This window comes from Scyliorhinus torazame, chromosome 5 (genome assembly GCF_047496885.1).
Source record: "Scyliorhinus torazame isolate Kashiwa2021f chromosome 5, sScyTor2.1, whole genome shotgun sequence".
NCBI classification, from domain to species: domain Eukaryota; kingdom Metazoa; phylum Chordata; class Chondrichthyes; order Carcharhiniformes; family Scyliorhinidae; genus Scyliorhinus; species Scyliorhinus torazame.
This window is the reverse complement of record NC_092711.1, coordinates 306,531,951-306,559,622: the sequence shown is the minus strand read 5'-3', so window position 1 is coordinate 306,559,622 and position 27,672 is coordinate 306,531,951. Positions and strand designations below refer to the sequence as shown.

At 43.2% G+C, this 27,672-nt stretch overlaps 1 protein-coding gene across 2 annotated transcripts in view; it reads left to right on the top strand.

Moving 5' to 3' along the window:
* The window catches only part of tbc1d8b (TBC1 domain family member 8B), a 74,542-nt gene that overhangs the window by 23,213 nt on the left and 23,657 nt on the right, over positions 1-27,672 (top strand). For both annotated transcript variants that reach the window (XM_072505889.1, XM_072505890.1), the window contains 7 exons: positions 4,391-4,631; positions 6,730-6,937; positions 8,024-8,194; positions 12,553-12,732; positions 19,131-19,281; positions 21,115-21,329; positions 23,606-23,723. In XM_072505889.1, coding sequence (XP_072361990.1) covers positions 4,391-4,631; positions 6,730-6,937; positions 8,024-8,194; positions 12,553-12,732; positions 19,131-19,281; positions 21,115-21,329; positions 23,606-23,723 — 1,284 coding nt within the window. The remainder of the gene's footprint in view (positions 1-4,390; positions 4,632-6,729; positions 6,938-8,023; positions 8,195-12,552; positions 12,733-19,130; positions 19,282-21,114; positions 21,330-23,605; positions 23,724-27,672) is intronic.

Genomic DNA, 27,672 nt, shown 5'->3' with positions numbered 1-27,672 from the left:
AAAGGATAATCAGCCATGGATGTCTAAGGGAATAAAGGAGGGTATCAAATTGAAAGAAAATGCATACAAAGTGGCAAAGATGAGTGGGAAACTAGAGGATTGGGAAATCTTTAAAGGTCAACAGAGAGCCACGGAAAAAGCTATAAAGAAAAGTAAGATAGATTGTGAGAGTAAACTAGCTCAGAATATAAAAAAAGATAGCAAACGTTTCTACAAATATATAAAACGAAAAAGAGTAGCAAAAGTCAACATTGGTCCTTCAGAGGATGAGAAGGGGGATTTAATAATGGGAAATGAGGAAATGGCTGAGGTATTGAGCAGGTGTTTCGTGTCGATCTTCCCAGTGGAAGGCACAAATAACATGCCAATAACATGGCAAGGAGGCTAGAGCAGCTGAGGACCTATAATCGATCATTATGACTAAGGAGGTAGTGTTGGGCAAGCTAATGGGGATAAAGGTAGACAAGTCTCCTGGCCCTGATGGAATGCATCCCAAGGTACTAAAAGAGATGGTGGGGGAAATAGCAAATACGCACATGGTAATTTACCAAAATTCGCTCGACTCTGGGGCAGTTCCGGCAGAGTGGAAAACAGCAAATGTGAAGCCACTGTTAAAAAAGGAGGGGGCGGCATATGATGCAGTGGTTAGCACTGGGGCTGCGGCGCTGAGGATCCGGGTTTGAATCCCCGCCCTGGGTCACTGTCCGTGTGGAGTTTGCACATTCTCCCCATGTCTGTGGGGTTTCACCCCCACAACACAAAGATGTGCAGGTAAAATGGATTGGCACTCTCAATTGCCCCTTAGTTGGAAAAAAAAATAATTGGGTACTCTTAAATTTTTTTTTTTAAAAGGAGGCAGACAAAAGGCGTGTAACTATAAGCTGGTTAGCTTAACTTCTGTACTGGGGAAAATGCTTCTTATCATTAAGGAAGAAATAGCGAGACATCTGGATAGAAATTGTCCTGTTGGGCAGATGCAGCATGGGTTCATGAAAGGCAGGTCATGTTTGATTAATTTAGTGGAATTCTTTGAGGACATTATGAGCACAAGGACGGGTGGATGTGGTGTATCTGGATTTCCAGAAGGCATTCGACAAGGTGCCACACTGAAGGCTGCTGCATAAGATAAATGTGTGTGGCGTTACAGATAATGTATTAGCATGGTTAGAGGGTTGGTTAACTGATAGAAAACAAAGAGTGGGGATAAATGGGTGTTTTACTGGTTGGCGATCTGTGGCTAGTAGTGTGCCTCAGGGTCCGCAATTGTTTACAATTTACATAGATGATCTGGAGTTGGGAACCAAGTGTAATGTGTCAAAGTTCGCAGATGACACTAAGATGAGTGGTGCAGCCAAGTGTGCTGAGCACACACAGTCTGCAGAGGAATATAGATGGTTTAAGTGAGTGGGCAAGGGTCTGGCAGATGGAGTTCACTGTTGGCAAATGTGAGATCATCCACTGTGGTAGGAATAACAGCAATATGGACTATTATTTAAATGGTAAAAAATTGCAGCATGCTGCTGTGCAAAGTGACCTGGGTGTCCTTGTGCATGAATCGCAAAAGGTTGGTTTGCAGGTACAGCAAGTAATTAAGAAGGCATTTGGAATTTTGTCCTTCATTGCTGGAGGGATGGAGTTTAAAAGCAGGGAGGTTATGTTGCAGCTGTATAGGGTGCTGGTGAGGCCATACCTGGAGTACTGTGTACAGTTTTGCTCTCCTTACTTGAGAAAGGATGTACTGGCACTGGAGGGGGTGCAGAGGTTGATCCAGAGTTGAGAGGATTAGCTTGTGAGGAGAGACTGAGTATACTGGGAATATGCTCATTGGAATTTAGAAGAATGAGGGGGGATCTTATATAACATATAAAATTATGAATAGAATAGGTAGGATGGAAGCCGGGAGGTTGTTTCCACTGGCGTGTGAAACTAGAATTAGGGGGCATAGCCTCAAATTAAGGGGGAGCAGATTTAGGACTGAGTTGAGGAGGAACTTCTTCACCCAGAGGGTCATGAATCTGTGGAATTCCCTGCCCAGTGAAGCAGTTGAGGCTACCTCGTTGAATGGTTTTAAGGCAAAAATAGATAGATTTTTGAACAGTAAAGGAATAAAAGGTTACGGGGAGTGAGCGGATAAGTGGAGCTGAGTCCATAAAAAGATGAGCCATGATCTTATTGAATGGCGGATCAAGCTCGAGGGGCCAGATTGTCTACTCCTGCTCCTAGTTCTTATATTCTTATGAGTGATGCCTGAACCAGGCAAAATCGGTGTGACTAGCATCAATTGAGTGACCAAAACCTACAATGGTTTGAGCTGGAGGAAAAAAAAGTAACTTTTGTTGAATTCCAAATTCTTTCATTTTCCTTAAACTTTAAAAAAAAATAACTTTTTTCCTTTCAAAGCAGCAAACGGAACCACCAATGCCCCAGTCCTAAACCTATTCCTTTGAAAGTTCTCTGCTTCTGTTTCCAAACTTCACCATTGCAAACATCTACAATATCCCTTAAAGCAGAGAAAACCAGAAATAAATCGGCAGCATTGTTCTAACTACTCGGGGTTGGGCGCATTAGAAATCAGCAGAGTGTGCACCCATTGTCTCACAAGCAAGTCATTTTTCTTTTCAATGTGAGTCTCAGTTTTGCACCAGGGACAGAAGGTTCTGGATTCAAACCCCATTTTGGACTTGAGCAAATAGTCCAGATGTCAAGTGCTAGATAAATGCACATTCTTTTCTGGATACTGAATTGGGTTGAATTGATCTAATTGAGGAGACTATGCTGCATGTTTTTGTTCTCTGTGATTACTCCAGTTGCCGTCATTGTCCGGTATAATATAATTGCTGTTGTGTTTAACTTTTTCCTGGCTGCTTGCTCAGAAGCAGGTGCATAGCTACAATGCTCTTTTCAGCCCTGCCTTAACTTTTAATCTTATATCATCCCCACCCCCACATCATTATTGCCTTCATACTTAAACTTGAAACTCTTAACTTGATGTGACTTCCATACACAACCTCTGCAGTGTGTTAAGTGCCACCCTACAGAAACTTCAGCTCAACGTTAAGTATAGCTTGCCCATCACCCCGTTCTTCTCCAATGTCCTGTACCAGCCTCCCCGAACAGGTGCCGGAATGTGGCGACTAGGGGCAGTAACTTCTTTTGAAGCCTACTTGTGACAAGCGATTTTCATTTTAAATTTCATTTCAATGTCCATTTGTCTGCGTATATTTCATGTTTCCCTCTAACAGCATGAATTTCTAAAGAGGCCTTAGTGTTAAAGAACACATAAGGAAACCAGGCATGTAAGGAAACTGGACACTGATGCATGGAGAGAAAGATTAGGTGAGTGAAAACCTGGCTTTTGAGAAAGCATGTTAAAGAAGCTGGGAGAAGTGGGCTGAATTTCAGAGTAGGAACTCCACGCAATGTAACCGAGGCGATTTAAAGCTCTGCTGTCCTTTGTGTGCCAAAGTGTGGCATGGCACATCACAGAAAGGGCCAGAGTCAGTGAAACAAAGGATGTGGAGGAGCGTGGGGGGGGGGGGTTACAGAGATGGTTTGGGCAAGACTGTGTTGTCACTTGAGTGGTGGGACCAGCATTAATTGAGAGGCTCCTTAAATGGCCGATCCCTAAAATGGTTTGAGTGAGGAGGAAGTAACTTGATGAAATCCAAATTCTTTCAGTTTCCAAGTAACCTATTTCCTTTCAAAGCAGCAAACAGAATCACCAATGCCCCAGTTCCAAAACTACTACTTTGAAATGTTGCTTCTGTTTCCAATTGCAAACGTCTACAACACCACCTGTTTTACATGACCATCTAAAGTCAAAGTTAGACCTCGGGATTTTATAAGTAACATCCTTTTATTAAACTGGGATCCACAAAGTTTTCAAATATTTGTTGTCAAGAGTTTTGTATTTTTCAGTAAGGTTTACGGCTTACTAATGTTAATATTATTTTCCTTCTGGACAATTGTCACATTGAATTTGCAAGTTAGTGCCTGCAGTGCTTACGCGGGATCCTTGGCACACACTTTGAAAATTGCTGAGTCAATCGCATCGTTCCCTGTTGGGAAGGTGGGTGCAGAGACTTCTGCTCGGATGTTTGCCAATGACAGTAGTCACTCAAATATCAACTTCATTCCTTCCCCTGTTAAAGCTCACTATAATCTATATGTGGAGCATAATGCTCTTGGAGCAATACATTTCTAGATCTCAAAACTGTTAAATATTTCCCCCAATCTTGCTGCTTATCTGTGCCTGGTGCTGTTGAGATGCAATTATTTAATGTACCTAATATAGTCAACAGAATTATTTTTTTTGCTAATATAGAGAGAGGGCACAATAATTACTTCCTATATCGTTGTATTGATTTTCCAAATTTTGTTTAACTTCTAGTTAAAATAATAATTTCCTGGGATGAGATGTCAAAACTTGAGAAGACTATGAGCGTCATCCTGTCTGAGAGTATACACATTTGCAGTCATGGAGAAGACCATTATTTTTCAATGTTCATGCATTTGAATGAAACCTTTCTGTTGATGGAGCAGCTTGCAGATTATGCTGTAAAGAGATTATTCGACAAGGAAGCATTTGAGACTGATTTATCACTCAGTGACCCTTTACAAATAACAAAAAGGTAATGGCCAAATGCTGCATTCTGGTGTGGTGTAAGTATGAGAAATGTTTGGCTCCAGGCCATTAAATTTGCCTCGAGGTATGAAATTCATGATGAGAAACCTCATAAATTGTAGGTTCTAAAATGCTTATACCTCTGTAAATGCTTTATTTGCAAATGAAGAAATTAGGAGTGCAAAGTATGTTTAAAGATGAGGACTGTGATTGTTTTCCTTCACATGAATGCCCTTGGCATTCAATTGGTGGCTCCCGAAGTAAGACGGCTGAGTATTAAACCAACATTTTTAATGCCTTGTCTCATGAGCAATGGAGTTATAAAATCCATAAATATGTGGTGATGACCCATGATTTGGTGTAAAGGATTTTTTCCTTCACTTTTTCAGGTAGATTTAGCCCAGTTCTTCAATCCTTACCTCACCCCCCATCACTGCCCACCATCATTCTGATCATTCATTACTGGCCTAGTTAAACCTAGTTGTTGGTCCTGATGATCCTGAGCACTTGAAAGCTATATGACATTCCCTGTGAATTATTTGTTTCATGCTTTCTGTCAAGAATGTCACTTAGGGATCTTAAGAATATCACAATACCTGTGATTCACCAATCTGCTCTGTGCTAACTGAGGTAGCAGGAAGATGCCAAATGGAAAACAGGAGGCTTCCTTGCAAAGGATTGAGAAATAGAAATAGGTGTTGCTTAAGCCAGTCATGTGTGCCTCCTCGCAGGTAGATGTACAGTGACATTAGAGAGGCCCAAAATGGTCATTACTAGACAATGACCATCTCCCAATAAGAATCTATTCAACTACCTCTGATGTTCAATGGCATGTCCATCATTGGATCTCCCATCGTCAGCATCCTGAGGGTTACCAGTCATATCAATACTGTGGCAACACAAGTAGGTCAGAGGCTGGGAATTCTGCAACAAGTAACTCATCTCCCTCCCCAAAGCCTGTCCACCATCGACATGGCACAAGTCAGGAGTTTGATGAAATACTCGCCACTTGCCTGGATGAGTGCATTTCCAAGAACACTCTAGAATCTTACCATCACCCAGGACAAAAGATCCCAGTTTTATTGCCATCCCCTCCATCACTGGCACATAGCAGGGGCAGCAGTGTATCATCTATAAGGGACACTGCTGCAACTTTCCAAGCGCCTTTCATAGCACCTTACAAACATACGACCTCTACCAGTTAGAAGGACAAGAATTACAGGCGCATGCTGCCTACAGGTTCACCTCCAAGCCATATAGCATCATGACTCTGAACTCTATTGTCATTTCTTCACTGTTGCTGGGCCCAAATCCTGGGGTTGTACCAGCATGGAATTTGAATCTTGTTTTGAGTTAGGTGATGTCCAATCCATTTTAAAATCAGGGAGGTATGAGATTTCAAAATGTTCTCACTTTAAAAAAAACAATCTCTTCACTGGTACGCAGCTTTATGCAGAGTGAGCTTCATGCATTTGTGGGGAATCTACTGTTTAACTTGGCATATGAATGCAGTGATGTTAATGGCATCAAATAAAAATAGTGCAGCAAGCCTCAGCACCAAAATTAAATTGGAATGCTTTACTGCTTTTGTTTGGGGTTCTGATCAAGGGTTCTGATCAGGTGAATCAGTAGAAAAAGGAATCTGAATCTATTTAGAACAGGAATTGTAAGATGTACTGATCAGGTGACATAAATTTGAGGAAATTTAATGGACAAACACAGGGCAATGATATCCTTGTCCCACACCCGCTCCAGGATAGGGGAATTCATATTTGTGAATAAACAAAAATAGTTCAGTTTTCTTAATGCGGATAATGCATTAAACAACGTCTAATATCCATGTATATTTTCTAGTTTAAAATATATTGAAATGGATCATGCTTTTTGTTTTGTGTCTGAAGTATTCCCAGCAGTGCATAGCGGATGCTGTATACAGTTGATTGATAAATTGGGCAATGAGATATTTCAGTGCACAGCCTAAGATCGTTTGTCGAAGGCATTTTGTTTTGGGTGTTCAATGTGAATTCATTTTTTCCGAATGACTGAAAAAAAAAAAAGTTTTTTCTCCGTGTTACTTGGAGATCATTCCTTTTGTTTTTCTTCAGAGGTCTGGAGAATGGAGCGAGGACTGAATATTTCACAGCACTCTTCAGACTTCCCAGGGAAGAAAGTCTGGATGAAACACTGGACTGCTTTCTTTGGATCCCTTTTTGGCATGCCCACGCATTTGGGAAAATGTTCATTTCAGATAATTACATCTGCTTCAGTAGCCAAGATGGGAGTCACTGCAATGTTATCATTCCATTGCGGGAGGTAATGTTTAATAGATAAGAAATTATTTAACATTTAATGGCAAAAGGTATTAGGGGGGGAAAAAAATTGTCATTTTTTCTTTGATATTTTATAACTGTTATTAAGGCTAAAACCCAGTTATAAATCCATCTTAAGGGATATTTTTTCTGGGTAATATAGTGAAAAGGTGAGACATTCTTATCGCCCTATATTCACATCAAGGAAGCTTATTATTATTAACCTGCATTGTAGGTTCGGGTTGCAACATTTTTCCGTTGCTCTCTTTTAAAAGGAAGTGCCAGAGAGCTGGGCACTTGCTTCGATGCAAAGGAGAAGTATTCAGAGGGTGAGAGCACCACAACATTTTCACTGCTCACGTTTTTCTGGGCATGGAAGTCTCACAACACCAGGTTGAAGTCTTTATTTGAAATCACAAGCTTTTGGAGCACTGCACCTTCATCACCTGATGTAATTTCAAATAGACCGTTGGACTTTAACGTATTTTTTGGAAATGGGAGGTTTGATGGGTGGTGTAAGGGTTGGAAATTATAAAATGGCCAGGTCCCCTTGTCCCACTTCTATATTGCTTAAACATTTACTCCAGAGGGATGTTGTTCTAAAATCAACTGACCCGGCTGTGAGCTTTTCACATTCCAATTTATACCAGTATTGCTACTGGCAAAGTTCCATTATCCATTTTATGCTCAAGGGGTCTTTGCTTTCACACTGCTCCAGTTTTACTGTAATTAGGGTTATACATTCTTGCATAAGAATAGTATCCTGTTTTCATAAAGGCACTGGTGCAAACTTAAAGAAGTTAGCTAATCATGGCTGATTGGCTAGTGTTTTGGCAGTTGTTGCATATGCAGTAATTTTATGTTATGCACTGAGGCTTAAAAAATCTTTATAGCCCAGGTCACATTTATATATAAGTATTATAGAACTGTTTGCTCCATGTTTCAATTATGAATCTTCATTATATAACATCTCTCAATGCAGTTGGAGTGTTTTTGATGTTTTGACTCTTTCTCCCTGCCCTTTCCATACGCCAAGCTCATTATAGTCTCTGAAAATGTGGATATCAAATTGATGTGGGTTCTCTGACAGGTCATTGGCATGGACACGCCGGACAGTTCAGGCAAACACATCTCCTTCAGTACTAGATGTAAAATAACCTTCCGCTTCACGGAAATAAAGGACAGCGATGGCCTTGTGAAGAAACTGCAAGGGAAACTGAACTGTGGCACAAGTACACAACACGCTTTAGGAATTGAAGAGGTAATAATATTTTGAGAGATCATAATGTGTACTATTTACGGAAGTGGTCCTGAAATTTGGTGGTGTAGATTGCCTTGAGTTCCAGAACATCTGTTATGAAATATTGGGCACAATAAGAAGTCTTACAACACCAGGTTAAAGTCCAACAGGTTTATTTGGAATCACTAGCTTTCGGAGAGTAGCTCCTTCATCAGGTGAGTGATGAAGGAGGTATGCTTCGCAAGCTCGTGATTCCAAACAAACCTGTTGGACTTTAACGTGGTGTTGTAATTCTTCTACTGTGCCCAGCCCATTCCAACGCCAGCATCTCCACATCATGAAATATTGGGACTGTAGTTGGTGCCTGTCTATCATCTTGCACCGCAAGCTTCTGATTTAATTATCGGCAGTCGAGTACACAATGTTCCTGACCTTCTCTCATTGGTCTCTGAGCACTTGCTTTCAGATTGGCCGCAACCTGTGAGCAGGTTACAGCCTTATTTGAGACATTCATGTGCCCATAAAGGCAAGGACCAAATTACTTTTTAAGACCTGCCTTCAGCACAGATAATATCCTGGTAAAGTGATCAAAACAAAAGATGCGTGATAATCACATTGCACAGCATTTCCTATTGTAAAGATCCCAGACCAGACCCCAATTTATGTTAAGAAACTAGGCGAGACCCCAACGTTTTTTCAGTTTGTAAAACTGAGGGAAGGATACTTCATCCCAGGTGCGATGACTCAATAATATGTTTTTTTAAAAAACATTATTAACACTGAATCACATTTACATCACAGAAAATAGCCTTTCACTTAACAGTTAAATAGTTTTTAAACTACAAGGAAACACTTTTTACGACTAACTCATACCATCTCTATCTCCAATTAAGCAAAGCCCATTACAGGTTAAAAGCCACTTCTAATTAAAGTTAGCTAACACTGGAATACTTACTGTACACTTAGGTAGAGATTTCTTGGAACAACTGCTTGGAGAGGGGGAGAGAGAGAGTCCCATTCAGGTAACAGCAGATCCTTCTATCTTTGTCAGACTCATGCTCAACCAGACAGAATTTGGCAAAATCTGCAGCTCAATTTAAAAGCTCGTAGCAGACTGCCAAACCTATAACAAAGTACAGACCTGGCTCCTCATAGTAATTACGTCATTTTATCCCACTCCTCTTTATCCCCTGACCTGCTTACTTAAGTCTAAGCATAATGTCTCAAATGATCTACTCTCCAGGGTATCTCCAGAAACCATAACAAAGTTCCATTCGGCCTCTTTGTAAACAAATACATGGTTGGAATGAATGATGATCTCACTTTAAAACCTCCTTAATTGCCTCTTTTGCAGCCAGAGTCTGGATACCTTAAACTAAATTCTTTAATATTACTGCAAAATATACATACCAATTTCAGTTATCCATAGAACATACAGTGCAGAAGGAGACCATTTGGCCCATCGATTCTTCACCAACCACTTAAGCCCTCACTTTCACCCTATCTCTGTAACCCAATAACCCCTCCTAACCTTTTTGGACACCAAGGGCAATTTAGCATGGGCAATCCACCTAACCTGCACGTCTTTGGACTGTGGGAGGAAACCAGAGCACCCGGAGGAAACCCACGCAGACACGAGGAGAACGTGCAGACTCCGCACAGACTGTGACCCAGCGGGGAATCGAACCTGGGACCCTGGTGCTGTGAAGCCACAGCGCTATCCACTTGTGCTACCGTGCTGCCCTTTGATCACACTATGTCTATGGAAATAAATAAATATACTGCCTTTCGTGACTTGCGGGCACCCAAAGTCCAGGCACTGTTATAATGTAGGAGGTCCAGCAACAAATAGCATGCAGCAAAGAAAAAGTAGATAAATGATCTGTTAGGATGCTTTTATGACGTTGGATGAGTGATAACTAATGTTTTAGACTCTGGAAGAAATTGACTGCTTATCTTTGAATAATGACATGCAATCTCCTCCGTGCCTGAGAGAGCAGGCGTTTCATTGTTTTAATATCCCATTTAAAAGATGGCGACTCTGAAATGCTGAATTCTCTCAGTAGTGCACTGACTAGTCAAACTGGATTATGCGTTCAAGTCTCTGGAGCTGGTTTAGCAACTGGGGCTGGTTTAGCACAGTGGACTAAATAGCTGACTTGTAATGCAGAACAAGGCAGCAGCGCGGGTTCAATTCCCGTACTGGCCTCCCTGAACATGTGCCGGACTGTGGCGACTAGGGGCTTTTCATAGTAGCTTCATTGAAGCCTATTTGTGACAATAAGTGATTATTATTATTTATTATGGAGCCGGCATTGAACCGCTGACCTGTAGACTGGGGTGGGATTGCTACCATTAGGTCAAGGGCAATGCTCAAACATTGTATTCCTGGTTTTCATTGGATTGAAACTCCGGAGAATTCAATCAAATTTGCATTTCATACGAGGTCAAATTTATGGTACTAGCGTGTCCCTTCAATGTCCTCGTGCCATTGTAAGAAAAGTGGACAACTACCAAGTGGCTGATAAATAATGCAGTTGCAAGTCAATGCTTTGACGGTTGCATTGAGAGTACTTGTTAAAACATTTCTGTTACTGTAAGCATGCTAGGGCGGCGCAGTGTTAGCACTGCTACCTCACGTCGCCGAGGTCCCGGGTTCAATCATGGCCCTGGGTCACTGTCCGCATGGAGTTTGCACATTCTCCCCATTTCTGCGTGGGTCTCACCCCCACAACCCAAAAAGATGTGCAGGGTGGGTGAATCGGTCATGCTAAATTGCCCCTCAATTGGAACAAAAGAATTTGATATACCTGTAGGCATGCTTTACATGTAGTATTCATGCAGTTTCCATTCTAACTATAAGAACATAGGAGCAGGAGAAGACCATTTGGCCCTTTCAGCCTGTTCCACCATTCAATACGATCATGGCTAATCTGGTTACGGTCTCAGTTCCACCATCCTGTCTGCCACCCATAACCCTCGACTCCTTTGCCGAACAGTCTGTTAAACTCTGCCTTGAATAAATTCAAAGGCCCAGCCTCTAATACTTACTGATGAAGCGAATTCCAGTTATTAACAACCTTCCTCATCGCTTTCCGAAAAGGGAGGCCTGTTATTTCTTTAGACTGTGCCCCTTGTTTTTGTCTACCCCACACGCGGAGATATCTATCCATCCTATCAAGTCTCCTCAGGATATTTGTGTTGGTAAGGAGTATTTATTGTCTCATTAAAAAGTCTATTGAGATGCCCAGATGCTGCTAATTCCGTGGTACTGATTGTTGTTACACCGCAGCTGAGGAATCGGGGAAAATCTATTTGTGTAATATGTTGGATGCCACTGAATGACTTGAAAATAACCATTATGGGGCGACTCGTGGCACTGTGGTTAGCACTGGGACTGCGGCGCTGAGGACCCGGTTTCGAATCCTGGCCCTGGGTCACTGTCCGTGTGGAGTTTGCACATTCTCCCCATGTCTGCGTGGGTTTCAACCCCACAACCCAAAGATGTGCAGGTTAGGTGGATTGGACACGCTAAATTGCCCCTTAAGTGGGGGAAGAAAAAAAATTGAGTACTCTAAATTTATTTAAAAAAAGAAAGTGACCATTATTTTCATTTGTCAATTAAAAATTCATTAACGTTTGCTAGTTAGCTTTCAGGAAAGCTCTTTGTCACCCTTGTGAAGCATGGGGTGTAACTTAATAGGGAATGATTTGAAACATAAAGCATGATGAGATGAGATTGAAGCAGAAAATGCTGGAAACACGCAACATTTGTTGCCGCTCAGAGGAAAAGAGTGAGAAGTAGTTATTGTTTCGGGTCAATGAGCATCAAGGGATGCTTCAGCGAAGGGTTATGAATCTGAAACGTTGCCTGATTCTTCACGAATGATGTTGAACATAGAACATACAGTTATGAAGGAGGCCATTCAGCCCATCGAGTCTGCACCGATCCACTTAAGCCCTCACTTCCATCCTACCCCGTAGCCCAATAACCCCATCTAACCTTTTTGGACACTTAAGGGCAATTTAGCATGGCCAATCCACCTAACCTGCACATCTTTGGACTGTGGAATGAAACCGGAGCACCCGGAGGAAACCCACGCAGACACGGGGAGAACTCCGCACAGACAGTGACCCAGCGGGGAATTGAACCTGGGACCCTGGTGCTGTGAAGCCGCAGTGCTAGCCACTTGTGCTACCGTGCTGCCCAACTCCGAGTGTTTCCAACATTTTCTATTTCTCTATGATTTCCAGCATCCACAGTATTTTGCTCTTAGATGTGATGAATCAACGAACACATTATTTCTTCCCAGTGTACAGGCTGCACCTTACAGGCAACCCCACCTGACCCATGCTACATTTTTCTTATTTCTTGGCAGGAATCATGTCCAAAGAGTTCTCAGGAAGACAGCTCCTTCTTTGAACATGATAGCCTCTCAGCTTCGTCTGCTGGTGATCAATCAAGTGGACTGCCTAAAGAAAGCAGTAAAATAGTCAATACTGAAGCATTGATGAGAGTCTTTCACCCACAAGATGCAGAAAATCTAGATTCAAAAATGGTAAATAACTCTTATTCCCTGGTGTGTTAAAATTTGCTGATTATTTTATGGATGTTTTGCATCACTTCTGCTGTGACCTTCACTGAAATGGAGAAATATGTTTAATTGAATTATGATTTGCTGACTTACAGATTTAACTTGTTACTGTGCCCAGTATGATATATTGCTGCAATATTTGGATATTCTGAAATCCTGCACTGATATATTGCTGCACCCAGTTATTCTGTTTTTAAAAAAAGCTATTTTTTTTCTGGGATTTGCAACATTTTAAAAAATGCGTTGCTGAATGAGAGTGGACAATACTGTGGATTCCTATCCCCTCATTGTTCCCTGTACAGGCAGTATATAAAACACAGTTGAATAAGTCTCAACTGAGCCACCAAATGGGACGAGCCAAAAGGGGAAAAAAAAGTGTTTTTTAAACTTTCCAAAAGTTTTCATGTAAGAGTATAGAGGTGGTGTAAAATGAAAGAATTCACATCTGTGCAGTGGAAGGTACATTTTTGAAGTTGGGGCACATTTTACAGCACAATAAAAGGAGCTAATTTGCCATTTTTAGGTTCCAAAAGAAATTCAGTAACAATAAATAATTCATAGACTTGGGGAGGCGATTTTCCAAGCCCCGCGCCGGGCCGGAGAATCGGCGCAACCGCTCCACGACGCCGGCGTGCAATTCTCTGAGGTGCGGAGAATCGCCGCCGTTTGTTGCGGCGCGGGACGCTGGAATCAGTGGGACTGCCAATTCTCCGGCCCGGATGGGCCGAGTGGCCGCACCAATATGACAGAGTCCCGCCGGCGCCGTTCATCCCTGATCGCTGCCGGCGGGAACTCTGCGGGAACGCTCGGGGGGCGGCCTGTGGGGGTGGGGGGAGGTGGGGGGCTCCGATGGTGTCTGGCCCGCGATCGGGGCCCACCGATTGGCGGGCTGGCTTCCCCCCCCCCCAACCCCCGCGGAAGAAGTCCCCCACGCATGCGCAGGTTAGCGCAGCCCAACTGTGCATGCCCGGGTTGGCGTGGTGCCCATTTGGCTCCGCGTAAGGAGGATGGAGCAGCGTTAACCGCTCCAACGCCGTGATGGCCCCCTGTGGGGGTCAAACTAGGTCGTGCCCGGGCCCTGTTCGCGCCGTCGTGAAATGCGACGGCGTTCACGACAGCACAAACACTTGGCCTCCATATCGGAGAATCGCCCCCTTGGTGTCTGATGCCCTCTTCGCCATGGCTGGAGACAACATTAAATTTCTTAGCAGTAAAACGTTGTAGGCATGAGAGCATTGGGTTTCCAGAGCATTTTAAAAAAATAATAAATTAGCGTACCAATTCTTAGAGTGGTCAATTCACTTACCCCGTGCACATCTCTTTGGGCTGTGGGGCTGAGACTCAAGCTGACAGGGGAAGAATTTGCAATCTCCACACAGACACTGACCCGGGGGCCGGGATCGAACCAAGGCCCTTGGCTCCGTGAGGCAGCAGTGCTAACCACTGTGTCACTGTGTTGCCATAATTGACTGTGCCTATGCCACCATCAATGCACCAACTGACTGAGTGGAGAGGTTATTAAAAGGAAGGCTCATGACATTCTGTGCAGCTGGTTTGTGACCCCAGGATGAGCTTCCTTCATGTGTCTGAGCACTTTCCTGGTAACTGCCAGGATACTTTCATCCTCCACCAGTCAAGCCTTCTGCAACTATTCCATCCCAACCCCAAAGTCCATGGATGGATCTTCGGGGGCAAATGGGCTATCTTTTTGAGGACATAGTTTCTCATATTCAAATGCCACAGTATGAGCCACAAGAGGCCTTGCAACGCGTGCCATATTCTCACCAGAATCTTCCATTAAGCAGTCCATTGGCCTGCGATAGATGTGCTTTCACTGTGTTGCCCCGATTGGTGTTGCCCTGCCGTTGCACACCTGCACGGGTGTCACAAAATGGTCACAATCTGTTATATTCTTCATAACATTGCCTATTAATGAGGAATGACCCTCGCAAATGCAGGGACTGATATTATCAGAGGCAGAGCATAGAGCACGATTTGGGAGAGCATAGGGCATGGACAAGGAGGGGATCCTTCTGCTGTGCGGCATGTCGGTGTTCTGGCCCGAGCAGTCAGATTGAGGCCTTTCCGGGAATCTAGAAAGCCATGACTGAGGGATCATCTGGCACAGGTGAGGGTCTGCTGATGAACTCCCAGGTTACACGGGTGTTCAAGTTCCAAGCCTGCACTTTGGCAAGGAATGACTTCCTATGCAATTCTACCATCACAGAGTTTTAACTGTTTCCAGTGAGGGATTACTAGTTTGTGCATTCATGGTTATTACTATACAGCGCAAAGTTAAAGAAATTGCAAATGTCATGCTAACAAAAAGTTAATCTATTTACAGAGTGATCCTAATTGACTTCTATCAGGTTACATCTATATAACGCCACAGTGGCCCACTTAGACCTACATGCTGCCCTCTGTTCTCTGACTTTTGCACGTAGTGTTCACCTTATTGCCTTGGAGGAACTGGAGGAAGCCAGCACACATCGGTGGCTATGTCCTGTGATGACTGTTGTTACGATCCCCAGTGGGGTCAATAAATTGAAAAGAAAGGAATCCCCTGACAAGCCTGTCTAAATCAATGGACAAGATTTCACTTTTACTGTAAAGTTTTGCAGTAAAGTCAACAAAGAATTAAGTACGCATTAATAGACAAAGGGTATTTCAATATAAACAAATTTTACTTTAAATGGTCAATACAACAAAGATATGTCTAGCACCTCTCTTTCGTTCCCTGCACAAGTCTGGCACCACATGCAGTGTCTCAGTCTTTGAAAGTCAGCTTCTGGTATGTAGGGTGTCTTCCCAAACAACGGATTTGCCGCTTGACATCTGAGATCCTTCTATCCAACATCTCTGGATGCAGTTAACACCAACAGGGCTTTATTCTACAAACGCTCTTTCACTTTTTGTTTTATAAATTTAAAGTACCCAATTTTTTTTTCTTCAATTAAGGGGTAATTTAGCGTGGCCATTCCACTTACCCTGCACATCTTTGGGGTGAGACCCACATAGACACTGGGAGAATGTGCTAACTCCACACAGGGATCCAGAGCCAGGATTGAACCCAGGTCCTCAGCACCATGAAGCAGCAGTACAAAATGCACCGCCATACAAACACTCTTTCCCTAAAATCATGACTGTCCTGATGGCACAAAGTTCCTTTCCAAGCAACAAGCCAGCAACACCCTAGTTCACAGTCTGGTCACCTGATAAAAGCAGGTAGCTCCTTACATGTCTGAGCTATTCATATCAATTCTAGAATTCAATTCCTTTGTTACATTTTTAAAAAATTCCAGAGTATCCAATTATTTTTTTCCAATTAAGGGTAATTTAGTGTGGCAATCATCTAACCTGTGTATCTTGCAGATTTCTTGATTAATAAGGGGACCAGGTGTTATGGGGCGAAGGCAGGAAAATGGGGTATGACGACCATATCAGCCATGATCGAATGGCGGAGCAGATGCGATGGCCCAAGTGGCCTAATTTTGCTCCTGTAACTTATGGTCTTATGAGCTTTTGGATGGCACGTTAGCATAGTGGTTAGCACAGTTGCTTCACAACTCCAGGGTCCCAGGTTCGATTCCCGGCTTGGGTCACTGTCTGTGGGGAGCCTGCAAGTTCTCCTCGTGTCTGCGTGGGTTTCCTCCGGGTGCTCCGGTTTCCTCCCACAGTCCAAAGATGTGCAGGTTAGGTGGATTGGCCATGCTAAATTGCCCTTGGGTTAGGTGGGATTGCTGGGTTATGGCATACGGTGGAGGTGTAGGCTTAAGTAGGGTGCTCTTTCCAAGAGCCGATGCAGTCTCGATGGGTCGAATGACCTTCTTCTGCACTGTAAATTCTATGATCTTTGGATTGTGGGGGTGAACCCATGCAGACACTGGGAGAATGTGCAAACTTCACACAGACAGTGACCCTGGGCCGAGATCGAACCTGGGTCCTTTGCGCCGTAGGAAGCAGTGCTAACCACTGCGCCACTGTGCCACCTTCTGATTCAATTCCTTTGCACTTTGCTTCACCAAGCGCTTATGACGATCTCTTTACTTCCTGCCAAACAGAAAACCGACCATTTGTGGAGAGCTTCGCTTGCTCCATCATGACCCATGAGTTCTGTGATTGTGTCCTGCTGTAACCCAACAGGCTGAAACATGGGAATCCCCATTTAACTTTCATTAGTATTTTTCTTTACCTAGCTGTTATCCTGATAGCAGCGTCAACCAGAGTCTTAATTTCTTGGAAGTTGTGGCCAAGAAATCCAATTACACCACTTTACTTCAGAATTCTCTTTAGATTAATGGGGTATCTTGCAAATATAAGGGGATTTCTTGATTAATAAGGGGATCGGGTGTTATGGGGGGGAAGGCAGGAAAATGGGGTATGAAGAACATATCAGTCATGATCGAATGGCGGAGCTGATACGATGGGCCAAGTGGCCTAATTCTGCTCCTGTATCTTTTGGTCTTCTGATCTTTTTGCAAAGTACATTGTTCATCACATTGTGGCTGCTGTCCTTGTCTTGAAAGAACCCATTGGGGTGACTTGGATTGCTCATTCTGCAAAGACAGCCTTAACTGCACCATAGATGCCCCTCTGTCAAATGGGCTGAAGCTGGTTAGGGCACCGCAAGGGGAGACAGGTTGCTGATCTAGAGTCGAGCCCACTTACTGTTTCCTGTCTTTGATTGGAAAATTTCTCTTGGTGATGCATAATACACCAGTTCTTGTTTGTAAACAGTCAATGATTCCAATATTTGCAACAATACAAAATGAACAATATTTTTTGAAGGAGAGAAACTTGGGTTTCATTTCTAAAAAAAATATCTGATTAATTGAATCTATTCTGGTTACTTTTCTGAATTTTGCTGCTTTAAACAATTGACCACAATCGTAGGCTTCTGGGTCCTAAGTAATTTACTTTGGTGACTTCATTGTATTTTTTATTTAAATGGTCTTGATAGAAATCCAATAATATGTTCATTTATAAATTAGTGTGTAAATAGTGATTTTGTGATAGCAGTCTACTATATAAACATAATGAAGATCTTGTGAATTATTTGGCATTACCATGCAGCATGTATTTGATACCAGAGATGCTGACTAGCCAGAGGCAAGTCTGTTACTTGGTGTTATTGAATTTAGTGTGTAGGGCCAGACTTGCTCAGGATGCTGTTATAAATCGACCTAATGTCTTTCACTTGTTTTGTTTTTTTGATGGCAAAATCATTCAGAATAAGCAATTACACAAGAAGTACTTTTTATTACAACTTATTATTCATGTGACTTTGTACCATGAGCTCATCCTATCTGCTTGCTGTCCTGAACTCTACCTCTGCGACCAGATTAATGGCAGTAGATTCCAAGAAGACTGACTAATTATTGCTTATTCAGAGTTCCATTGTTTGAGATTCAGACAAATAAATTAACTCAACCCTCTGATCTAAATTTCTGTTACAAGTTCTTCAAAGTATGCAATGGAAAATATTGCAAGATTGTTTTATATTCTAGAGTATTACTGTGTTAATGAGTGAAAGTTAAATATTCTGATTATGATAGAAATGTATAATTTTCATAAACGGTTGAAAAATATCTTATGGTTAAAACAAAAATATTAATTTTTTTTTTGTCAAATTATTCGTTCACCAAAACTAACAATACATAAGAGAATAATTTTAACCTGTGTACTTATGTCCAGAAAGAAGTGGATAGATAATATCTGGGCTGAAGTATAATGTATATCATATCATGTGCCTTACCACAACATGCAAACTATATGCAGAAAAATCCTTTTCATTTTATTACCGATATAAGTGAAGAGGGCACTCAAAAGCGCATACTTCCACCACGCTGCGTTAACTCAATGTTATTGTAATTACGCAGCTTTTCTCTGTCTGGTTAATGCTCTGCAACTGCAAAGCTGAAAAAAATATTTTTTATTGAGAGTTTGCATCTCACTGAGGAAGCTTGGGGCCAATCTACATCCAATAACCTGCTTTGAAAACTCGGTTCACACTTTGACAGCTGAAACAATCCACAACATTTCAAAGAATCAACAACTTTTCTCAATCAAGCAACTCACAACATTCTTTTTAAAAAAAAAAAAAGTAAATAATTTTCTCTGTCTTCCAATGTTAACTGACTTGCATCTTTGCCAAAAATTAAATCTTCCATGGGCCGTACCTATCGTTAGTACCAAGGTTCGTTGAAATCTGTCCGATGCTTTTTTCAGTTTGTATTGTTTATAGACAAACAGAGTAACAAATGGGCATTAAAAACATGACCACTTTCAGTGGTGGAGGTAAAGATTTGCTGGGTGATATTTGAGAATGAGTTAATTTTAAACTGCTTTTTTGTGCCTTACAGTTGAAAGAAAAGATGAAGGTGCAATCGTGGAACATTCATTTTGTAGAATATGGTCATGGAGTATGTATGTTTCGCACCAAAAAGACTAGGGATCTGGTGATGAGAGGAATTCCAGAAGCCTTACGCGGAGAACTTTGGTTACTGTTCTCTGGTATGTATTGTTAATAGCGTGATTATGGAAAATGTCTTTTGAAATATTTTATGTTTAACTAGAAATTTTCAGAAATAACAGGAAATGTGCCCCTTAAAGTGCAGTGAATATTTACACAAATCTAGTTTACAGAATTTCATTGTTTTTAAAGCATAGGCCATGCCATCTCTTTTTAACTCTTGGAGAGGCAGCAATTGAGGTTACGGATGGGAGTTGTTTGACGACAGAGGAACGGGTGCTTGGGGCTGGTTATATAGTTAATTTAGGAGAAAAACGTAATAATAATCTTTATTGTCACAAGTAGGCTTATATTTAACACTGCAATGAAGTTACTGTGAAAAGCCGCTAGTCGCCACATTCCGGCGCCTGTTCGGGTACACGGAGGGAGAATTCCGAATGTCTAAATCACCTAACAGCACATCTTTTGGGACTTGTGGGAGCAAACCGGAGCACCCGGAGGAAACCCACGCAGACACGGGGAGAACGTGCAGACTCGGCACAGACAGTGACCCAAGTCGGGAATCAAACCTGGGAATCTGGTGCTGTGAAGCAACAGTGCTAACCATTGCGCTACCGTGCCGCCCATGGTCAGAATGCAGCGACTTATATGTTTAATTAAGGTGCAAGTAACCTGGAGTTATTCCTGATATTAGCCCAGGAGAGTAGGCAACTAAAACCCCATTTAAAATAATAATGGCTTCCAAATGAGGACTTGGTGACATGAGTGCTTAACTTAACTTTGGATTTGATACTTCCAACATGGGTTTCCTTTATTGGCAAATGGAAAAGATTCATTTTAAATGAGGTTCTACTGCTGAATTCGGCTGAACCTCAATGTTTCCAGACTTCTTCGTTCTCCGCCTTCCTGTAAATACAAGGGCCAGTGTTTCTGAAAATTTGCTTAACTGTGATGTCCTCCCTCTTGCAATGAAATCAGAACAGTTGGCTGATGACTTGGCAAACCTGATAAGAGATGATGTTTTACTTGATCCTTCGAACCATAATTCCAAATTGTGTGAGAACACAATTGCTTTTGGATAAATCCTTATGGAAGAAGTTTGATTTTAGTGAGAGCTGTTTGAGCTGACAACTTTTATAAAAATCAAAAAGCGATCCATTTTTTCAGGTCAAAACAGGATAAATGTGAATGAGAGAGTAAGATGAAAAAAAAAAAAATCAATCCATTCTGGGTTGGATTAACGATCCCGCTATCTAACGGCACTCTGTTGCTATTTTGTGTCCCGGCGCGCCCGCCCCCCCCCCCCCCCCCCCACCCCGAGGCCGCACTTAGCGCAATTTCCTGCATTGAGGAGCTCGACGAGCGGAGCACCTTCTGGCAGGAGAGACACCATTTTTAAATCGCGCCCTGATCGCTCGACCCCCGGGCCTGACCCTCGGCACTGGCAAAATGCCACATTGGCACTGCCAGCCTGGCACCCTGAGAGTGCTCCTGCCAGCGCCACTTGGGGATCCTGGCAGTGCCAAGATGCCCGGGTACCACCAGCAGTGCCAGAGTGCCACCCTGTCCAGAGGCCAGCCACCTGGGGTGTGGAGACCAGTGCAGAATGGCATCCGGCCGGTTTCTCTTCGGCAAGGCTGGTAGATGCCTGGTGGCCATTTGATCTGACATCAGCATAGCTGAGTGGGTTTTTAAACTGTCTTAACCATGTGAGACTTGGTCCCGTCCCCCCCCCCGCCCCCCCTCTTCCGATTCTGGCTGGACATGGCTGTTAAACCCGCGACCAGTATTTAATTTTAGGTTTAACTGTGTTTTGAATGTATGCCTAATGCTACCTTTCTCACCCTGATCCACGTAACATTTTCAATCTGTAGGTGCAAATAACGACATGGCCGCTCATCCTGGTTATTATACCGAATTAGTGGAAAGATCAGTGGGTACCTGTACCTTGGCTACTGATGAAATAGAACGTGACCTGCATCGCTCACTGCCTGAACACCCAGCATTCCAAAGCGACACAGGCATCTCCGCGCTGAGGAGAGTTCTCACAGCCTATGCTTCTCGGAACCCTAAGATAGGCTACTGTCAGGTTTGACCTGTTACCTTACTGCCAAATGGTTTCGTAATGCTTTATCATGTGAATTGTACATTTTCACTTGGGGTTCTTTTGTGCTATCTAGGCAACCCAATGCAAATTAAACTCTCAACTTAGTTCTGCAATTTAGGTTCTACCAAGAATAAAATTCTGCACAGAATTATTGGGAGTGCTGGAAGCACTTTGAGGTACTTTAGAAATAAATGTATTTGGCCTGATTGGAAATGCAAACTGGTTGAGGCTCTCACTTTATGGTCTATGCATTCATGTCATTTATTTTTGGCAAGTAGTTGGAAGTGGCTTCAAGGTGACATGCCTGGCAGGTCCGTAATACTCCCACGGCGTTGCTGATAATGGATCAGCTAGCCCGGCCAGCTTCATTAATGTGACTTTGAAGGGTAATTAGACCTAGCTGAGATTTCTCTTACGAAGCTGCAGATAACTCTGCAAGCTAGTGTTTTATTAGGTAGGACATCCCAGCTCGGCAAGCAGCATGAGGGTTTACCAGTGATGCTCATGGGTCAGTTTTGCTGTTTTGACTGTACACACTTGAACCTAGGCTCTCCCAGCAGTGCTTGAGCTGTCTTCACTTGGGTAGGAGGGGAGGGTTGTTGTGTAGATTGTGTACACACTTCATATCGAGCAAAGGGAAACTCCTCCAATTTTCCAGTAGCTTTGTTTGGCAACTCTTAAATTTGATAGTGGGTGGGTTTCATGTGTTCAATATCTGCTGGAAAGAAAAAACTTGATAATTTGCATTTGAAATGAAATGAAAGTCACTTATTGTCACAAATAGACTTCAGTGAAGTTACTGTGAAAAGCCCCTAGTTTCTGACATCAGTTTCTGTGCACAGTCCCTGTTCACTGTAGTACGATACTAGAAGCAATACATGAATTATTCTAGTTCACAAATGGATGGCATAGAATAAGTGGCTAGGATATTGGGATAGCAACCTCACAGTTCTGACTTCACTCCTAGTATAACAAGTTGTGACATTGAATTTAATAAACCTGATCATTTGTGGGCTAATTGTTTTTTCTTAAATTAGTTCATTAATTCTTTCAGTAGAGCAGCCTATATGTGACTCCAGTCTCATTAAGTGGAGGACACTTAATGACCTCTGAAGTGAATCGAATGAGCCACTTAGTTGGAAATGATCACTCCAAAATTCAATACTAAAGAATTGAACAGATATGCTGTCACAAATATCGTATCAAGACTAAATGTGGATAATCTCAGACCAGTTGACCCGACAAAGCCCTTATTGGTAGCATCTGGTAACTGGGTGAGCAATCCAGTCAAGCCATGTATTGACTATGGTTTGTTTTTATTCTTTCATGGGATATGAGTGCCGCTAGCAGGGCCAGCATTTGTTGTCCATCCTGTTGCTCGTGAGAAGGTGATAGTAGCCTATCTTGTGGAACAGTTCAGTCCATGTGTTGTAGGTGCAACCACAATGCTGCAAAGGGAAGCATACAAGTGATGTTCCCTTGCTTCTCCTGCCCTTGGCCTTCAAGGTGGTGGAGGTTGCGGGTTTGAAAGCTTCTGTCGAAGGAGGCTTGACATGTTGCTGCAGAGCATCTTGATGATGCACGCTATTGCCATCATCTGCCGGTTCTGGAAGGACCGAGTGTTTAAGTTGGTGGATATGGTGACACAACTTTGTCCTGACAGTTCCTGAATTCTATACACCCATGAACGTCCCCCACACTAATGTGGAGATGGTGCTAATCATACAATCCATACACTAAGGGGCAATTTAGCATGGCCAATCCACCTAACACGCACATTTCTGGACTGGGAGGAAATCGGAGCACCCAGAGGAAACCCATGCAGACACAGGAAGAACGTATAAATTCCACACACTGACCCAGGCCAGAATTGAACACTGATCCTTAACGCTGTGAGGCAGCAGTACTAACTGCTGTGTCACCGTGCCACTGAACTAGTCACTGTCAATGTCACTGAACTAGTGATCCAGAGGCCCATGCTAATGTTCAGGGGACATGGGTTCAAATACCACCATGGCAGCTGGTACATCTGGAATATAAAGCCAGTCTCATTAATGGTGGCCATGAAACTTTCATAGTTTGTCATAAAGACCTGTCTGCTTCACTGTTGGATTTCATGTTATGCTTGATAGGCTTGTGTGAAATGCATTTCTTGGCTTTTGTGAATGTGCAGGTTATATTGGTAATTGCAATTTATTGTAGAGTGTGATGCAATGACAGCTTGAACATTTTATCTTTCTTTCAATTCACCTGCCTAGGCAATGAACATTCTGACGTCTGTTTTACTGCTTTATGCTAAAGAAGAAGAAGCCTTTTGGTTACTCGTAGCTGTGTGTGAAAGAATGTTACCAGATTACTTCAATCGCCGAATCATTGGTAAGACTTTAAAAATTGAAGTGTACATAAAGTTTTATTTCAGGATTGTGCGCTCCTAAATGGGAATGTACATCGGGGAATTGGCACAGCACTGCTAATGTCCAACTTTCAAACTGCAGTTCAGACCAATGAGGCTCTGTGGTAGGAACACTGGATTGTTGACCATGATCTTCCTGTGCATTCAATTGTAAAATGCTAAATGCTCAGTATTAGTGCCCTACTATTTTCAATCAGTACAGTTAAGACTGTTGGAATATTTGTAAGGTCCTTTACCAGTTGCACTGGAGCATTCTTGCAAAATGTATGCTACCACTTGTCACTTGTTTGTTCATTGATAGATTTGGAACTGTTGAGCATTTTCAAAGTTTGCTGAACACCTAGTGGGACTTACAATCATACCACTGCCTCATTCCTTTCTATTTCCCATTTTGAACATTTGAATTGGGGGAAGAACAGGTTTTGGTGTTCTTTCAGAGGGTCAGTGCAGACTCAAAAGGCCGAATGGCCTCCTCCACTATTGGGATGCTGTGATTCTAATCTCTTATACTGCTTTTTTGGTCTGACTCCCATTGTCCCGTTTTGGAGCAGGAACAAGTTTTCTTTTAAGAGTGAATTGTGATTGGTTGAGTACTCTCTCTTGATGACCTGTTTTACTCCAGGGCAGTGAAAGCTTGTATTCTTGTATCTCAGTACGATCACATCATTGATTCAAGCCAGATCAAACTTGAAAAGACACATGTATCCAAAGCATCCACATTAATATTTTCCTGCAGCCAAAAGGCAAGTAAATTTAGAGGATTAATTGCTGCAATTGCACCAGAGGTTTTCAACTTTGTTTGGCCTCCATATACTGTAGGATTGTAGCCCAGCTTGACAACATCTGGGGAAACCTGCGTTGAGTAAGTACATGGAAGTGTTTGTTAACATGTTGCAGTTAAGCAGCACAATGTTGACTTTCACCTCCAAAATCTATCCTTTCTCCCCCACTGCCTCAGCTCCTCTGTTGCTTCTAAATTCAACTACAAGGAATGACTGGGATGGTAGTCGTTGTACGGACACGACTGTCCAAAAAAATTGGGCTGGATTCTCCGTTCCTGCGGCTACGTGCCGATGCCAATAAGGACCCGTGGTGTTTCATGACGGGAAAGTCGGCGTGAACCGCTCACCTGTACGAGTGAGGGGCTAGCACCGGCAGCACGTGAATCACCTGCAGATCGATCGGAGAATGGCCGGAGAATCGTGGGGTGCAGGGCTGCGCATGCGCAAGGCTGACAAGCTGCAGCCGCGCATACCTACAACACCACCGGTCGCACCGGGAAACATGGCGGCGGTCATGCTGGACCGCATATCCGCCCACCCCAACCCCCACAGTCCGCCCGCCCCCAGCCCTAGCAGAAGCCCCCAGGCAGCGGCACTGATCTCTGCTGAATGTGGCTTCGCTGGACACTTTCCGCAGCCGGCGCGCCAGGCTCGTGACCGCTGAGACCACACGTGGCACGCGCCGTCGGGAACTCGGCCCATCAGAGGCGGGACATTGTGGGTGGGCTGGCTGACGACGAACCAACAACGTTGCGGCGGCACGTGTCCCGATGTCGCCTATTTGGAAGGGGCGGAGCATCATGATCCGGCTTCAAACCGGCGCCTGCCCCAATTCTGGCATCGGAAGCCGTTCTCCGCCCGATTGCCGTTCCCGATTTCGGCATCGGCTACGGAGAATTCCACCCATTGTCTCTGATGAGACGTTCTGCGTCAGGGTGTGCAGCACAATTATCAAGGAGCAACATAATTTTGTAGCCCCCAGGATGACCCACAGACTGACTATGTGTTGGCTTCAGGGACAAAATGGCTCTCAGCAATCGAGAAAAATTGGTCTCGTCATCCATGCTCACTCATTGGCCATGTGAACAATGTGAAAAACCCTGATCCCTTTCAAAAAGCTAGGATTTGACTTTTAACAATGACGAGCAATTTACACCTGTGGGTACTTGCTGCATTTGAACAACCAAGTACAACAAGCCGCTCCTTATAATCTTTGAGCCCCATTGGTACTCTTATGTACAGTTACATACGTTTTCCTGCGAACATACCTCTAATATAATGAGGAATCATTGGCATTGTACACTTGCTCTGCTGTTAGACCGTCTGATATTATCATGGAAAGTTCATCCAGGTATGCCTCTGCAGCTTTGTGGCCAGCTAAAGCTTTTTCACCACATACTTTTCAGCAGATGAACACCATGGTGTTTTTAAACTTTATATGCCATCCTGAGGAGTAGTCACATGGTATTGTTAGACCAAGCTCCTCATGGAGTACTTTGCTTGGACCATGGTAATGAAGTGATCCAGTGGATATTTCTCCGATGCTGTCTTATCCACTTTGGTAACACTTTGTCCTTGGAATGTTTTCCTATTACCCATTAATTTGGGCACATCACTGTCAGCATAAAATTTAATTAACTTCTCCTTTTGTTTCTTCAAGTCATAAACACCACCCTCTTCACTTAATCTTTTCACTGAGGTGCACTTCTCTGGATGCATTAGTAACTACACTTTCTGCTTGATACTCAGCAACAAATGTTTCCTCTTGGTGCTCCTGACAACCACAGAATTTCCCGCTGGGCTTTTTGATATGAAGCCAGGGATAATAAAGACTAAAATTACAGAGAGAGACTTGTTCAGTGTTCGATCTGTGTGTACAAGTAATCGATGCGGGACATTGGTGGCGTCGCCAAATAAAGTCAGAGCTTGACTATGTAATTTGCTCACTAATTTCAAATTGCTACCCATGCCGCCGTTGAGCGTAGCCAGGTTTTGGGCCCTTCTGGTGTTTGTGATTGTTGTAACCCCCACAGAGGCCACTGGGTGTGTACCATTTTGTTTTCCCTTGACCGACAATGAATATGAACTGGTTAGCACTATTGCTTCACAACGGCAGGGTCCCAGGTTTAATTCCGGTTTGGGTCACTGTGCGGAGTCTGCACATTCTCCCCGTGTCTGCGTAGGTTTCCTCCGGGTGCTCCGGTTTCCTTCCACAAGTCCCAAAATACGTGCTGTTAGGTAATTTGGACATTCTGAATTCACCCTCTGTGCCCGAACAGGTGCTGGGATGTGGCGACGATGGGCTTTTCATAGTAACTTCATTGCAGTGTTAATGTCAGCCTACTTGTGACAATAACATTTATTAAAAACAGGGCTGGGATTCCCCTTAAAGGGGAGGGCCCTCGCACGGTAGCACAGTGGTTAGCACTGTTGCTTCACAACACCAGGGTCCCAGGTTCAATTCCCGGCTTGATTCACTGTCTGTGCGGAATCTGCATGTTCTCCCTGTGTCTGCGTGAGTTTCCTCCGGGTGCTCCGGTTTCCTCCCACAAGTCCCGAAAGACGTGATGTTAGGTGTTTTGGATATTCTGAATTCTCCCTCCGTGTTCCTGAACAAGCGCGGGAGTGTGGCGACTAGTGTTAATGTAAGCCTACTTGTGACAATAAAGATTATTATTATTAAAGGTGGCATACTACCTAACAGGTTTTGGTGTGATTTAATTTTCTATTAACCCCACAGTAGACGGACGATAGGGTAAACTCCGAGGGTGAGTTTATTTGTACAAATTCAAAAAGTGCAGTTGGGGGGAGGGGGCAGGGATTCTGCATAGGGCCCAGGTACACTCTTCCAGTAAAAGAGGGATAGGGAAAGAAAGATTTGCAGGGCAAAGACCACAGAGAAAATTATTATTATTTTGCATTGGTCCAGAGTCCAAAATCAAAGTCCTTCACAGTATTCCTTCACAGAGGTCAGCAGATTGAAAACTGATGCTGGATAAATAACATTTTTCAGTATAGAGGATTTCCACCAATGGATGGGCATTCGGAGAGAAATTAGTCTTGTCGGTGCTGGTACAAAGGTTGCAATCGAAATAATGCAGATGGAACCAGGTATTCAAATCTGGACAGA